General features: G+C 53.5%; 1 protein-coding gene across 2 annotated transcripts in view; it reads left to right on the top strand.

The window, feature by feature from the left end:
- Positions 1–12,620: 12,620 nt before the first annotated feature.
- The window catches only part of UBE2G2 (ubiquitin conjugating enzyme E2 G2), a 16,842-nt gene continuing 13,200 nt past the window's right edge, over positions 12,621–16,262 (top strand). For both annotated transcript variants that reach the window (XM_015597640.2, XM_006922557.3), the window contains exons 1-2: positions 12,621–12,656; positions 12,747–12,792. In XM_015597640.2, coding sequence (XP_015453126.1) covers positions 12,752–12,792 — 41 coding nt within the window. In that variant the 5' untranslated portion in view covers positions 12,621–12,656; positions 12,747–12,751. The remainder of the gene's footprint in view (positions 12,657–12,746; positions 12,793–16,262) is intronic.

Raw genomic sequence — 16,262 nt, 5'->3', positions numbered from 1 at the left:
CCGCACGTGGGGACGGGGAGGGGGCCCGAGCCGCCCGCCGAGAGGTTCGAGAGCAGCGCCGGGGGGAGCGCGTCGCGGCGGGCTCGGGGTGAAAGGTCGGACTTTGGTGTTCTCGTTATTCAGGACAGTGCCACCTGTCATTCTTCCCAGATGGTGTCCACAGAGCCTCCTCAGTGCTCGTTAGCCTGTAGATTTTTCTGCGGTTTGGGGAAACAAAGGGAGAAACGAGAACCTCGGAACATTGCGCGTTCCACGTTTTGGCGGCGGAAAGCTCCCTTGGGAGCATTGCCGTGACGAGTCCTGGGATACCGCCGCGCCCACGGGGCCCTGGTTAGCCGGTGGGGACACGGCGTGGCCTGCCCTGCTCAGGCGCGGGGCCCCGAGCCACAGACCTGGGCTCAGCCCCTGCCTCGCCCGGGAAGACTCGGCTTCGCGAGACCCCGGATGGGGAGCTCGGCAGTGTTGACGTTGTTGCTATAACTGCACTGAGGATACTTTCAGCAGAGAGTTGAAAATGAACTAACGTAATGAATTTCGCGTAGCTGGTGAACACGCACGCCGCTCAGCGTCCTGACCGTACGGGCGGCGCCGCCCGGGGCGGGGGCGATGTGCCGCCGGTGCAGGCTCCTTACATAAAAGTTTGAGCAGCGCGCCGCCTGTGTCCCCCACGACTGGGGAGAGACGAGGCGGCTCACTCTGAGCGGAGGGTAGGCTGAGGGGGCTGCGGCCTCTGGGTCCTCATGGGAATCCTGGCCCGGGGTTCAGATGTCTGGGAAATTTACCATTTCCCGGCATCCTGGTCTGTGCGGCCGCGTCTGGTTTAGTCTGTTTGGCCGTCTCTGGGCTGCGAGCCGGCATTATTTTCTCAGTTTCCATAGAGGAACCTGTTAAGCCCCTGAGGGGAAGTTAAGTTCAGGCTGTTTCCGTCCAGCCTTAGCTTTGTTGAACTTGTATTTCCTGAGGGCATTTGTGTTAGCGAGGGTGATTTTCCTCTTACTGTATTTACAAAAGCCTCATCTATTGTTTCAATCATGTGGTCGCTCTGCAATAATAGAACATAAATAATGATTGACTTCCAAAGCTGTATCACACAAGTGCATTATGTGTCAATATATGTCATTTTGGAGTATGTATGCAGAGCTCTGCAGATGTCCCTAAGATTCCTGTCCCCTGGTTATTCGGTCAGACATTCAGCTGGGCACCGTTGCGAGGGGACTTTGCAGATGTCATCGGCAGCTTACTAACCAGCTGACTCAGACAGGGAGATCAGCGTAGACTCGGGGTACGACCATAACCGCACAAGGCCCCGAAACGGAAGGAAAGGCAGGAGCGGTGAGGCAGGACGGGAGCTCTGAGGAGGAGCTGGAGAGTGACCAGGACCTGAGGGCCGTGGGCGACTCTGGACCCCACAGTGGTCTCCGGCCAGCGGCAGCAGGGACCGTGGACCCTCAGTGCTACAGCCGCAGGGAACTGAGCTCTGCCAGAAACCCGGATGAACTTGGGGAGGCGGCCCTGCCAACTCCTGACTGCTGCCTCGCGCGCCTCTAAGCAGCCAGCCAACTGACCCATGCTGTGCCCAGCCTTCTGTCACCTGGAAACTGAGATCATCAGTGGGCGGTGTTCTAAGCCACTGAGTTTGTGGTGATTTGTCACATCAACAATAGCAAATGAAGTCAGTATGTTATTGAGGGGAGTTTTGTTGTTGCTGTATCTTAGTAACGTAATAAAATTCCGTTTAGTCATTCTTGTCTTTTGTGTCTTAGTGTCTAGTTTGTCCTGCTACACTTGAAGGTGGCACACCCAGCATGAAGGTAGACTTCACAGAAGCAGCTGGCCTGTGGCACGGGGTTTGGGTAGTTGGGACAGGGTGCAGGCACCCTTTTTTGTCCTTAGGAGTAGTCACAGAGCTGCAGCAACCTAGACTCGGTAGGACCTTGGCTGTGATTCCGTTCAGGCCCCGACTTTACAGGAAGTTGAATAACAAGTGAGATGATTGGCCTAGGTTCTTAAAACGAAAAAGGAGAACCAGGAAAAGAACCTGGTATCTTTTCTGGATGTTTTGCCTCCACGCGTCACCCAGCCTTTCCCAGAAGTGTCAGTGGTGGACTTAGGTGTGAGCTTCCTGGGGCCACCGTAATGGAGTAGCCCAAGCTCGGTAAAATTTAATAAGCGGTACTTTATTCTCTCACGGTTCTGGATGCCAAAAGACCCAAATCAGGGTGTCTGAGGACGGGGGAGGACTCCCTTCCGGCCTCTTCCAGCCTCCGGGGGCTGCCACTGGCCTCGCTGCTCTCGGGCTTCTGGGCGTGTCACGCATGGCCTTCTGCCTCCCAGAAAGGTGCCAGTCATCTTAGGGCCACCGAAGCCCGCTGTGGCCTCATTTTAACTCAAGCACCTCATCAGGGCCTCCGTTTCCAGATAAGGCTGCTTTCACAGATTCTGGGGGACGTTCTTCGACTCGGTGCAGTGTCTAATAGGAACCCCGAACGTACACGTGTAGAACTGAGCCCCTGCTCTTCCCGGAACCATTGTTACTCTCACCGCTGTCACCCTCCTCCCAGTCAGCGGCAGCCTCGTCCTCCCAGGTATGTGGGCTCAAACCGCAGCTCCAGCCTTGCTGCCTCTTTCCACAGGTGACCTGTCGTCCCACCTTCAGACGGCATCCGAGTCCCACGCCAGCCGGGCGCGCCCTCAGGCTGGGTGCCCGCCGTGTGAGCCCGCTCGCCCTTCAGCTTCTGCTCTTGCCTCAGTGGGTTCTGGTCGTCACACACAGCAGAGAGTCGGGTTGTGGCGCTGCCTAGGACCCCTGGTTGCAGTAAAAACCGAAGTCCTCGCAGTGGCCTGGCGGGCTTGGCATGCTCTGGCCCCTCTCCTGCCTCTGACCTCATCTCTCCCCCTGAGCTGGCACCCTCCGCTCCAGCCCCGGCTTTGTCGTTGGCACCCTCCCCCCCGGGCCCGGGCTCTTCCCCGGCCGTCTTCATCACTCGTGCCCGGCTCCCCTGGAGAAGCCATCCCCGAACCAGTCCACCCGTCCTACCTGTTACTGTCATCTTTCCCTGTCGTTAACCCTTTTTAGCTTTTGATTGTGAAGCTTATAGGTAAAAGTGTGTCAAACACGTACGTTCAGATGAAATAGAATGAACGTCTGCACCCGAGGCACCCGGCTTCAGAAACAGGGCGTTAACAGTGATTTAGAAATCTCCGTACGCCTTCCTATTGCCACCAGGGCACCTGCCATGTGCAGCTCTCCCCGTGGAGACACTGGCCCTCTGGGGCGTGGCAGCGGGGTACGCATGCAGATGCGCCCGTCCCCCGAGGTTCTGGAGAGGGTCCTGGCCAGCCCCCAGTGTGGCTTTCATCAGGGGCCTGGCCCTTGGGCTGTGAACTGCGATTGGCTAGTGGCCCCCTTCACAGAAAGGCCACGCTTCCTGCTCCCTGTCCGTTGCCTCTGCCCTGCCCCAGGGGTGGTAGGTGTCTCAGAACTCTCCCTGTTGGTGACAGTCCCATGTGGCCCATGAGGGTGAGACTCACTGGCCCCCAGAGCAAGGCAGTGTAGAGGTATCGCCTGGCAGCAGTCACAGAAATCAGGATGCCAGACTGGGGTTTGAATTCCTTTCTGGGCGACACTGATTATAACAGTCCCATGTACCCAGGGACACAAGCTCTCTTGTCCTCCAGAGCCAGGTGATCCAGAAGCACTCCTCGGCTCCTGCTGCAGAAACCAAGGTGGCAGATGTGTGTGAGGCTACCCCAGGCGTTGCTGGTGCTAGAGCCTGGCCAAGGAGGTGGAAGTGGCACCCTGGGCTCTGTCCCCAGAGAGTTCTGCATGTGTGCAGGTCCAATCCTGTCCCCGGGCCACCCTCTGAGCCAGGCCTGGGGTCCTCCGATGGCTGCTGTCTTGTGGGGTTTCCAAGTGAGATGTTTGGAGGCTGCTGCCTCGGGTGCAGGGCTTAACAGCTGGCAGCACAGCGTGGGGTTCGCACCCTCCTTCCTCAGGGAGAAGCTCTGTGTGCTGAGTCCGTCCCGGCCGCGGGTGGCTGTGCCCGGGGGCAGGGCTCAGGGTAAGAAGTGTCCCAGGCGCTGCTCCCGCTTCCACGTGGTGTCTTCCGTTTTCCGTGTGTGGCTGTCGCTCAGCCAGCCCTCGCGGGCTAAGGAAATTGCCCCACATAGAGCTTTTGAGTCATCGTGTTTTTTCAGGGCAGTGAGTCCGGGTCCTCGTGCGTCACCATCTTCTCGTCGTGCTTTTAATTCACGTTTCCCTAGTGACCCGTGGTGTTGAGTATTATTTCATGTGTTTATGTGCCGTCCATTTCTTTTTTGATAGGTCATGTGTCTCTTGCTCACTTTTTAATTTTTTTTTTATTAAGTTGTAAAAGTTCTTCACGTGACGTAGCTGCTCCTGAGGCCTCTCTCCTGGGCTTGTCAGCTGCCGTCTTCCCGCTGCGTCCTCACGCGGTTGTCCCTCTGTGTATGTCCCTCCCTGCATTTTAAGGATCCCAGTCAGATCGCATTAGGTCCAGCCTCAGTGACCTCATTTGGCCTGAATCACGTCTTCAGAGACCTCGTTACAGTTTCGTCCATTGCGTTTTCCCCTCGCCGCGTCCTGGGGTTCACTCTGTCCTGTGCACGGAGGCGTTTGTCACTCCTTTCGCAGCTGCACAGTCTTCTGTCGCAGATGCACATCATTTGACTTGCCCCCTGTGGATAGCATTTGGGTCATTTCTCGTTTTTTACTATTAAAATAGTTCCGAAATGGATAGCCTTATGCAGGTGTCTTTTCTTGTTTTTACCACTGTAACTGTGGATAGATTCTGAGACGCGGGATTGCTGGGCCAAAGGTTAAATTTATATTTTAATTTGTGTGGCAGCTATTTTTAAAGCTACAATTAAAGAAATATTTTTAACAAATTAACATTTCAAGGGATCAGTAGCATCTGTCTCTGACATTAAGATTTTTTTCTCTTAAAAAATTTTTTTTTAATCCTCCCTCCTCCCTCCTCCCTCTTCCGCCCCTGACCTATGGATGTTGCTGTCTCCCCTTAAGACCTGAATCTCTGGAGGTGAGGCGTCTGCTCCCATGCGCTCACGGTGCACACCTGGGGCCTGGCGCACCCAGAGCCTGGACTGTGGCTCCACTGGGGCGCGAACCCAGGACCTTCTGCGTGTGAAGCAGACTGCTAACCACTACTTTAAAATTTTTTTTAAATTTTTTATCAGAGTTTTAGCCAAATTGACAGCATATGTCAGGGAGCAACATATCAAATACCCTCGTTTCTCCTTTTGAAGTTGTTTTTATCAGTAAATGTGAAACTATGATTGTGTGTGTGTACACGTGTGTGCACATGTGTGTGTCTGTGTCTGTGGCCCAGACGCGTTCCCTCCTGGAGAGCCGGGTCACTGTAGCTCCACACTGACCAGTAGATGGCGCCGTTGGGTAAGGGTGCCGTGGGAATGCTGCTGGAGGCTGGGCGTCGCCCTGAATTGGGAGCGCTCCCAGGGAAGTTCCCAGGGGAACTCCGCAGGTGAGGAGGAAAGCCAGCTCTTTTTGGTATGAGCTCCTCGAGGCTCGGGGAAATGGTCGGTGTCATTGTTTCTCCCTTTCCCAACTAAGGTCCCTCCGTCCCTCCTAGCAGTTTATAGCTCATCTGCCTTAATTTGTTGTTGTTTTTTGTTGTTCTTAAAAAAGGTAACTTGATTTATACAGGACGCAGATTAGGTTTCAGACAGTTGGGCGTATGAAGCCTGGTGAGCTGGGTCTCAGCCTCCCGCTGTGAGGAGCTGCAGAGAGGGGCTGAGCCGGGCCGAGCCGGTCAGGGTCTGTCGCCCTGGTCCTGGTCCTTCCTCGGCCTCGCTGGCCCTCGATTCCCTCGTCCTCAAAGCGCTTAGTGCACTTGGCTTTGCAGCCAGCATGAGTTCGTCCCGTGTCACTGGCCGCCCTGTGGTCTCCTGCTGCCTTGGCCTTGCCGCCTTCCTGGTGTTGGCACGCCCTTGGTCACAGACGCTTTCCTTTCTCCCTTTGCTGGCCCCCTGGGCCACAGTTTGTCCACAGGTGTCATTGGCAGGTCCAGTGAGGCAGTTTTCCCTTGTGCGGGGCTTGTTGGTGGCAGAACAGTAAGTTTTCTTAGTCCCTTCCTCCGAAATGGCAGTAGCACCCCCATCTCTCTGAGACCTGGGAACAGCACTCTGCATTTCCGGTGTTCCCTGGGAAACAGCCCTAGAGAGCTCCGTCAGGCTGGGGGCTCCATTGCCCCCCCGTGTAGCCTCTCCCCACTTCCCACTCTCCTCCTCTAGCGTCCAGCCCTCCTGGCTCTCTGGACTCCCCAGCTGCCCGCCCCCCGCGGGCTTGTCCGTGTCCTGGCATCTCTGCCTTCTGTGTTGACATTGGACCTGCCCCTTCCCACCCCAGTCCACCCCAGTAACGGTGCCACCACTCAGTCGTTGGGACGCTTCCTGTCCGTCCTCCCCCCCCTCATCAGCAGGCACTGCCATCCGTACCAGCAGAACGGAACCCCGCCCCGTCGTTGCTCTGGTCCAAGATGTCATCTTCCCTGCCTGGACGCTTGCGGTCACAACTTTTAAAACTGTTGATTAGCTTGAAATGTAGCCGACGAAGGAAAGTGCCAGGGATGACGTGTTCAGCTCAGGGAGTTCTCAGAGGGTCCCCACACCCCAGGAAGCGAGAGGCCGCCAGCCCGCCAGCACCCCACAGCGTGCGCCCACCCCCGTGGCAGCCTTTCCCGCAGGATCCGCTTCGTCCCGTGGCCTTCCCACCGAAGCGCGCGTTCTCAGTCAGTGCCGTGTGCAGTCGTCACTGTGACTCTGGGTTCTGTGTCGTGCATGCGTGTGTACGTGGGTACTTGGTATTGTGTATCTATGCAGCGCGTTATGTTGTTTAGGTTTGGCTTCTTTTGTACGATGTAACGTGTATAGCTGTGCGTCATTTTTTTTTTTTTTCATTTTTGTTCCATTGTATGAATATATCACAATTTATTGATCTTGTCTACTATTGATAGATATTGGGATTGTTTCCATTTTTTTGGCCGTTATGAATAATGCTGCTGTAAATGTACAGCATTTATACAATGGAATAAGCCACACAAAAGGAGGAAATCACGCCATCTGTGACAATGTGGATGGACCTTGAAGGATGGTATGCTAAGTGAAGTAAACAGGCAGAGAAAGGCAAATACCATATGTCATTTATATGTGGAATCTTGAAAACAAGCAAAAGCAAAGCGGAAATCATAGATGACAGAACGGATTGGTGGTTGCTGTAGGCGAGCGGTGGGGGTGGGTGAGCTGGGGGAGGGGCAGAAGGCTCAAACTTCCAGGTATAAAGTCATTCAGTCGTGGGGATGTGCAGCGTGGTGACTGTAGTCAATAACGCCGTGTCGTGCATTTGAAAGTTGCTAAGACAGTAGATCTTAAAAGTTCTCATCACAAGATGGACCTCGAGATAATCATGCTAAGTGAGATAAGCCAGACAGAAAAAGTTGAAAACCACACGATATCACATATGTGGGATATAAACCTAAAAGCAACAAACAAGACAGACAGACGGAGATTCATGGACATGGACAATAGACTAGTGGTCACCAGAGGTGGGGGAGGGGAAGTAGATGGAGTAAATGGGGTCAAATGCATGGCGACAGAAAGACATCTAACTATGGGCGGTGAACACACAATGTCATATATACGTGTTACCCTTGAATTGTACACTTGAAAGTTACTGGATTTTGTTAACCAGTGTCACCATAATAAGTAAGTAAATAAATAAGTAAATAAGAAATTTTAAAAAGTTCTCGTCACCAGAAAAAAAATTGTAACTAAGTATATTGATGGATATTAACGAGTTACTGCGGCTGTCATCCACCTCCAGTGTCACCTCTGCGGCAAGGCCCACTGTGACTATCTGTCACTTTACTCGGTCACGCTCTTCACCATGTGCATCCAAATCCGAGACTGTCTGTATTTATGTGTTCCCTCGTTTATCGCCTGTCTGTCTTCGTTAGGACAGAAGCTCGTTGAAGGCAGGGACCTTGTCTGTCTCATTCACCACTGTATCTCCACTGCCTAGCATAGTGCTTGGCAGAGAAAAGGTATAATCAGTCATTTGTTAATTGATGTTTGCTTAGCGGTTTGCCACTTCTAGGCGTTTCGGCCAAGTGGGGGTGCTAAAACCAGTGCCCATGGCTGTCTCTGTATCGCTCTCAGAGCTTCAGGTGTGACCGAGAGGCAAATGTAAAGAAACGCCACCAGAATTGAGTGCTTTTGTGAGAATTGTAACTGTACTTTTCAATAAATACAATTATACAGCAAAATAGAGACCCGTGGCAAACTTTTGAACCAGCAGTGAAAACGGTATTTTCAGGACAGTAGTGAATATCTGTTTTCCTTTGTTCCTGAGATTTAGATTGTGGCCCTCCCTCACCAGTGAGACTGGTGAGTGGGGCTCGCCGTTGCGTAAGCTGTCACCCTTGACCCGAGCACACTGTCTCCTCGGGGAGGGTGCCGAGCTTTGGAAAACCAAACTCCGATTACATCCAGGGACATTCCACCCACTGGGTTCGTAGGGGGATTTTTATAATTTGGTGTAAGTCGCTCTGCGCAGAAGCATGTTGGTTGCTACGTAGACTCTGAAGCGCTTCCCAGTGATGACGGTAGCAGGTAAAAGCAAAAGGTTCCGAGACACGAGTCTTGGTGCACACGTGCAAACACGCGCACACATGTGCACACGAGTTTCTGCGCTTGTGCTCCTGCGAGGGGTTCAGGGTCGTGGTGGCCGCGAGGAGCCTCGTAGCCAGAGGACCGTTTCGGCGACCGCCGGTCCGTGTGGACCCTTCCCCGCTTCCTGATCTGGTCACTGGGTCACCTGGTGGCGGTAGCGCTGTCTCGCGGTGGCGCTGGCGTGAATTTCCCCACAGTGAGCGCGGTGGGTCCTTGTCGTGTGTGTATCGGCTGCTTAGTTGTGGAGATGTGCGCATCTCTGCGCCTATGGCTATTTATAGACATCGTCTCTGTCCACAGACGTGTGGACACAGGTGTGTGTGTGTGTGTGTGTGTGTGTGTGTGTGTGTGTGTGTGGTGCCTGTTAAGTGGTGTGCTTGATTTTCTTTCAGGTTGTTTCTGTACTTTTACTGATTTGCAAGACGTTCTTCATGAGTTCGGATATGAGCCCTTCGCTGGTTGATATCTATTGCAAATATCATCTTCCTCTGGGGCTTAGTTTTTTATCCTCTTAAAGCTGTCTTTTGAATATTTAAAAAAAGATGTCTTTTGCTGTCAGAGGTTCTCAATTTTAATATTCTTAATTTTATCAGTCTTTTCTTTTATGGTTAGAACTTTTTTGTTATTAACTTGATCGTTGGTCCTATTTAAGAAGACTTTATACTACGAGAGTGAAGATATTATTTTGTATTACCCTCTAGGAGATTTATTGTTTTATACTGCATAAAACAACTGAAGTTAATTTTGGGGCGAGTCAACTTTCTCGAGATAAAATTTGCACACAATAAAATATGCCAATTTCAAATGTACTGGACTTTGAGCTTTGACAAGTGCAGCCTGCCGCACGGCTGTCCACACGGCCACGGCACAGACATTTCTGTTGCCCAGAAGGTGCCCCTGTGCCCTTGTGCAGTCCCTTCCCACTTTCCCGTGGCCCTGGCCCCTGGCCACATTTGATTTGCTTTCTGTTACTGTGGTTTTGCTTTTTTTCCAGAATTTCACATAAATAGGCTCCCCCCACTTAGCATAGTGCTTAGTCATCCACGTGTGGCAGGTGTCCCCGGTCTGTTCCTTAGTGCTGAGTGGTTTTCCACCGTACGCGCAGATCGCACCTCGTTCATTGACCAGTGGGGTAGACGTTTGGGTTGGTCCCAGTGCGGGGTCATTATGAGTAAAATTGCATCCACGGGGACAGAAATTTTCATTTTCCTTGGGTGAGTATCCTCCAGGAGAATTGCTGGGTCTCAGGGTGAGTATGTGTTTAGCCTGTTTTCGAGAATGGTCCAGCCGTTTAACGGAGGGCAGCTAGTTGCTTTGCGGGCAACTAGTCGCTTTGCGTGTCTCCCGGCGAGCACGGCAGGTGCGGCCGCTAACCTCGCCGACGCTGGTATATTCGGTCTTTTTCATTTTAGCTGTTTTGTTCTAAGTAAAGGTGTTTTTACTCATAAAGCTGCATAGCCGTATCTTTTTGTGGATTTAATTTTCATTTCCCCTATGACTCACAACGTTGATCATTTTTTCATGAGCTGATTTGCTGCCCATGTCTTCCTTGGTGACAGGTCTGTACACATCTCCGCCCTATTTAGAAAACCCATCCTTCTGTGCGTCTCCGTCATGCCCCCACCCCGAACACACTCGCAACACTCTGCACCGGTGTGGGATTTTCCCCCACCAGGCGACGCTGTGACAAGTGAGGCGTCCTGCAGTTTAACTCGGTTCGGACACCAGGTACCTAGAGAGAGTGTCAGGTCCCACAGGCTAAGGGCTCAGTCCCGCAAGGCTGCCTCCCTGCTTCAGATGCCAGTGGCTGTGAGTCTGAGTCCCCATGCCCCTCGCCTTGGGCTCCGTGAATGTGCTCGAGTGGCTCAGGACTCAGGAAGACAGTTACCAGCTTATGATAGAAGGGCAGAGTGACAGGGCCGCGAACATCTGGAAAGAGGAAGGGTGCCGCCCTCCCAGCCCCTCTGCGTGCCCCCCACCCAGAAGCTCCGTGAACCCCATGCCACTGGGGGTTATGGGGCTTCCTCACGTGGGCACCATCCATCATACCTGTGCCCAGCCCCGCTCCCCTCTCCTCTGGAGGGTGGGGTGGCGCTGAGAGTCCCAGCCTCTGATCATAACTCGTCTTTCTGGAGACCAGCCCCCACCCAGGAGCCACCCAGAGTCACCTCATCGGGACGAAAGAGGCTCTTGTCACCCAGGAAATCCTATGGGATTTAGGAGCTTGGTGCCAGGAGCCAGGGGCAGAGACCAATTTATGTATATGTATGTATATATATGTTTTCTATATATATATGTTTTCTATATATACATGTTTTCTAACATATATATATACACGTTTTCTATTGCCTTGTGTCCTTTCTCCCCTTTTTCTTCTATGTTGTGATTTTTGTATGTAGTGTCAAATGCAGAAAAGGTCTCATTTTTCTGGTCGTTCGTGGGAAGGTCTGTGCCGTCGCCTCCGCCCGCGGCACTGCCCTCGGAGTGAGTGGGGGCGCCGTACGTGCGCGCGTCTGTTGCGGGGCGCACCCCGCCCCATCCCGCTGTCTCAGGGGCTGCGCGCGCTGCCCTGCGTGCTGCAGCGTCCGCGGAGGTCGGGCGCCTTCCACCGAGTTCTCCGCGCGCTCTTTCTAGAGCGCCTTGGCTGTCTCGGTAGTTTGCACTGTCTTTCATCTTTAGAATCGTCCAATTCAAACAAGAACACCTGTTGGGATAGTGGCGGAGGTGGCATGGAAGCCTCGCGTCCAGCCTGCGGTGGCCCGGTAGCCAGGTGCTGGGCTCTGCGCAGGATGCGGTGGTCAGCTCTCCGCAAGGTCTTGTCCAGCTGCTGCAGACCTTCGCCCCGCTGAAAGCCCGTTTCCGCGCGTCTCCTGTTGTAACTGGAAGACTGTCCTTTTCTGACTTGCTAATGGAAAGAAGCAGCTCAGTTACGTATCTCGACCTGTTCAGCAGCGTTGGCAAACTCTTTCTAATAATTTATCTTCAGGTTCTTTTGGACTTTCTGTGTGTATGTTGGCGCAGCATCCGTGAATAATGACGGTTTGTTTCTTCTTCTCCAGTCCTGTGCCTTGTGGCAGGGATTTGTTAATTTTATGTCTCTTCCAAGAACCAACTTTTGGTTTGGTTGATCTTCTGTTTGTGTGTTTCTTACTATTTTAGTAACTTCCCCGGCGCGCGGCCCAAATGGGGCCTGCGTTTGTGGCCTGCTTCCCACTCCTGTGTCGCCAGCCTGCTTGCCCATGGCCTTCCTCCTGCTCTTTACCTTCGCGGGTTTGTCCACGGGGTGGGTTTCATCTTGGAGCCTCCCATATAAAAATCCAGGAGGCCGAGAGTTGAGATGACATTTCTCGGTGGCAGCTTCTGAGTGGTAGGGCCTCGAGTCTTCCCACTACGAATCTTCGTAAATTGCTGAGAGACGCTGCTGCCGACTTGTTTCTCGCTGGGTTTACTGTCAGTGCCGAAGTCTGGCACTCGGGGGCGTATCACACGCGTGGGGCTCACAGATTTCTCAGTGGCGCTATAGACTGGCAGCTGGCCATCTCAGAGTGACAGGAGACACTTTTCATTTGGAAAATAGTATACTATGTTTGATTTATGAGCTTTAGTCAAAATAACCTGCAGGAGTATTTTGGAAAGACACTTAACTCCTGTTTGTTTCTTCATTTGCAAAATGAAAGGGTTTCTAGCTTGAAATTCCGCTTTTTGCTGGTATAAAGAACTAGTGACATCATTTTTATCAGAAATGTAACCAGAGCAGGCACTGACTTTGAACAAAGAATTTTAATCTGCTAATATGTATATATAAGTTACAGTCTTATATAGTTTTTAAGTTGTTAAAATGCCAACATAATGTCCGTTCTGTTTCATAATAGTTTTACTTTTTAATTTTATAGAGTTAACACTGAACCCTCCGGAAGGCATCGTGGCAGGTGAGGTGCTAAAGTTAACCTTTTTATAATTTACTTCTAATTGCCAAAGCTGCCTTCGGTTACAATGTGCACATTTTTCTTCTCCTGCAGGCCCCATGAATGAAGAGAACTTTTTCGAATGGGAGGCGCTGATCATGTAAGTTGACCGCACGTGGTGTCCGTTTTGAGACTGCTGGAAACTGGACGTACGCATCACAGCAGCGCGACCGCGCAGCGAGCGCCAGTCAGAAAAAGGCCAAGGACATGCTGTAGGCGTAGCTCCTCTGGTCTGCTAGCCCGACAGCAGGAAGCACGAGCGTTTATGCAAAAGAGATGAAAATGTTTCCTTAGCACCAGTGAAAGGTTTAGTAGTAATGTATATTTATAGCGTTTTAAAATAATAAAATTTGAATGCAGTGTGGCTGTGTTGGGCAAGCCTCAAACAGTGTGGGTGGGCTTTGGCTTCAGGAAGTCCCTAGAGCCTGAGGCTGTGAGGTGGGAGGCTCCCGGGGTGGGGGTGGGGGTGGGGGACGCCCTGGCTTGTGGGCAAAGCTTGGGCCTCGCCCCGCCCGGGCACCAGGACTCCGTGGTCCCCGCCTCCGTCCGCGTCTCCCTTGTCCGTGTGCCTGCCCAGCTGTCCACTGCCCCTGTTCTTCTCAGTTCTTCTGAGATGAGCAGCGTGCTTCCTGGCCCCGTTCTAAAAGGATCGTGACTGGACATCCTGCTCACAGTGGTGTTCCCTGGAAAGAGCAACAGATGGACCTGATTCTAGAGCATTCTGTGGCCTTGTGACCCAGGCTCTTTGTCTGTCTGCTTTTTATCTTAGATGTATAATTTTTGAGCATTCTTAGACTGACGTATTTCAGCAAAATAGGGTGAGGTAGCATTTAGGAAGCTGAAGTTTATAATCAGTCGGTCAGATTTCTCGTTAGTGAAGTGAGGTCTTTAATTAGCGAGAGCGTGTTCACGTGGGGCGCAGCAGCACTGGAGGATGGGTGGGGGCCAGGGAGAAGTGCAGGGTCCACCACAGCAGGTGTGGGCCAGGCGGGAGGGGGAGGCTGAGCAGCATCAGCCTTTGTGAGTTTGCGTAGTGCCTACATCCCATTAGTTCCTGAGAGTTACATGTTGTCTGAGAAGGTTGCTGCTTACTGTTGTCTGTGGAGGTTGGGGTACTATGTGAGAAGTCGATGTGAACGTGCGTTCTTTTGATGAGCAAAATATTTTAAGTCATCCGTAAACACTATCCAGGGAAAGCACAGCAGGCCTGACCTTTCCTGGTCATCTGGGGCGCCCTGAAGGCTCGGCCTGGGATAGTGTTTCAGTGCTTCTGGCTCGAGGCTGTCTCTGCCACCTGTGTTTGTGTCTGACACGCTGGTGTGTCTTCTGTCCCTGAAGCGCTGCGGAGTTGGGTGGCGAGCAGGACCCGGGCAGTGGTCCTGTGTCCGGTGGCACGTGGCACGTGGCACGTGGCACGTGTACTCATGTTGGCTCCAGCTCTTGTTGTTTTTAAAGAAACAGGCGATCCCAGCTTATGACCTTGGTTTGGAACTGCTTGTCCCATTGAGTGTCACATGCCTCGCTTGTCACGTGGCATACGCCCTCCAGGGCTGCAGGCAGGCCCGGCTGCAGGGCACCGACATTCTGAGGCCTTTCTGAGCCTGGGCCCCTGGGAGATGAGGGCTTGTGCGCAGCCACAGGGGACTTGTTTGGACGCCCCGAAAGGGACACATGAGCCTTTCGCTGTCGTTTTTTAAAAGCGTTTATTGTTAAAAATCTGTCAGGGTAACTATTACTAATTTTAGATAAACAGTATAAAATTAAACCAATATTTTGAAAACCTGTCTTAAAAAAGTAATTAGAGCTGTTTTTCAGTAGAGCACGCGCATGTTTGAAGAAGGCTTTGCTTTCGTGCGGAATTCCCCCGCTTCGGGACCTGCCGAGCTTGTGGGTTTTGGTCCCGTTCCAGACCTTTCGCAAACAAGAGGCCGTTCACCGGTGTGCTTAGAACGTCTATTAAGGAATTAACTGTCCTCCCGGGACCCAGCGCACCCGCTGCGCTGGCTGAGGCGGCGGCTCTCACTCCTTAGCGACAGGCTTTTCTCTTTACTCTCCGGCATTTCCAGAGTTTCTTCCACAGCCCGAGTTTGCCGAGCCGCGTCCGCCTCCTGCTCCAGGGTGTGCGGCTCCTTCCCTTGTCCGCGGTGTGGGGCACCGCATCCCGAGTGCCCGCCTGTCTGGGCCCCGTCCGCGGTGGCCGCAAACCCCCACCCTGAAAGACGAGCTCGAGGGCTAGGGCGGGAGCGTGACAGGTTAATGACCAAGAAAACTGCCCCAGCCTGCTTCTGATTAAAAGTGACAAGTCGCTCTCCTGACCCTCGGCCGAGCTCGCGGTGCAGGTGGAGCACGCGGTCCCGTGGGAAAGGGCTGGGGCACCCGGTCACGCTGGGGCCGTGCGGCTGGCAGGCTGGATGGCTTTGGGCCGGTCACTCTGCCTCTCTGGCCTTCACTCACTTGGGTCCATACGGACGTCTGGTGCCCTTTCAGACAGGTGGCTTCACATTCCAGAGCTTTTGGCCTGCGTGACCTTGTCGGCCCCCGGCCGTGGTGTGGGGAGCTGTCTGAGGCCCCTCACTGCAAGGTGGGCGCGCTCGTCTGTGCGGGGCCGGCGGGTATCCTCAGCAGCGGGTTTCTGTCCTGCCCGGCTTTCTCGAAGACCTCCCTGCCTGGCTGACCCCTCTCCAGACCTGGGGGACCTGTCGGCTGTGGTGAAATGCGGACTTCCCCATCCCGAATGTCGGGGACCCTCGGCTGACTCCACCCCACGTTACTGCGGCACGTTTGGGTCCCAGCCGGGTCATAGCTGCGGGTGCGAGGGCTCCCAGGCTGTCGCTCCTCCTCGGACTGTGCTCGGTTCCGTGAGGTGAGCGACCACCTTGCCGTCGGGCTTTTTCAGTTACAGAAGACGGCCACAGAGCACCTGCCGTTGGTGCCGCGCCTCCGGAGAGCAGCCTGAGACGTTAAGTGAGTGTTTCTAATTCGTAGTGTGTGTTCTCTGACCCAGCAGCCCCAGCCCCAGGAGATTTTCAACAGAGTGCTATCAAGATGTCAGTACGAGGATGGTCCCTGTCGCATTGCCACAGTGATAAAGCGTGGACGCGTCATCGTCCAGTATAACTAACTTATGGCAGCGGTCCGCAGCCTTTGTGGCCCCAGGGACCCAGTGTTCCTATGGGACTCTAATGCCTGAGGATGTGGGGCGGAGCTGAGGCGGTGGTGCCGGCGCTGGGGAGCAGCTGCAGACACAGACGGAGCTTCGCTGGCCCGCCCGCCACTCACCTCCTGCCGTGGCCCAGTTCCTGACAGGCCACGACCGGTACCCAGGGGCTGGAGACCCCTGACTTACAGGACATCCATCCGTCCAAGTAGCTCTGAGGAGGTCCAGGCAGTCTCCGTGCTGGCACAGGGAGGTGGCCACGAGGTTATGGAGCAGAAGCAGCGAATTATGGGGCAGCGGGTCTAAACCAGTGCTGTCTGCCGGGGCTGGTCTTGCCCCCGGGACGTTTGGCCACATCTGGAAACATTTCCGGTTGTCACCCTGGGGAGCAGGGTTGCTCCACACCGGCATCT

The sequence above is a fragment of the Pteropus alecto genome, unplaced genomic scaffold (assembly GCF_000325575.1).
Source record: "Pteropus alecto unplaced genomic scaffold, ASM32557v1 scaffold339, whole genome shotgun sequence".
Lineage (NCBI taxonomy): Eukaryota > Metazoa > Chordata > Mammalia > Chiroptera > Pteropodidae > Pteropus > Pteropus alecto.
Note: the sequence above shows the minus strand (reverse complement) of the source record. Positions and strands in the feature narration are given on the sequence as shown.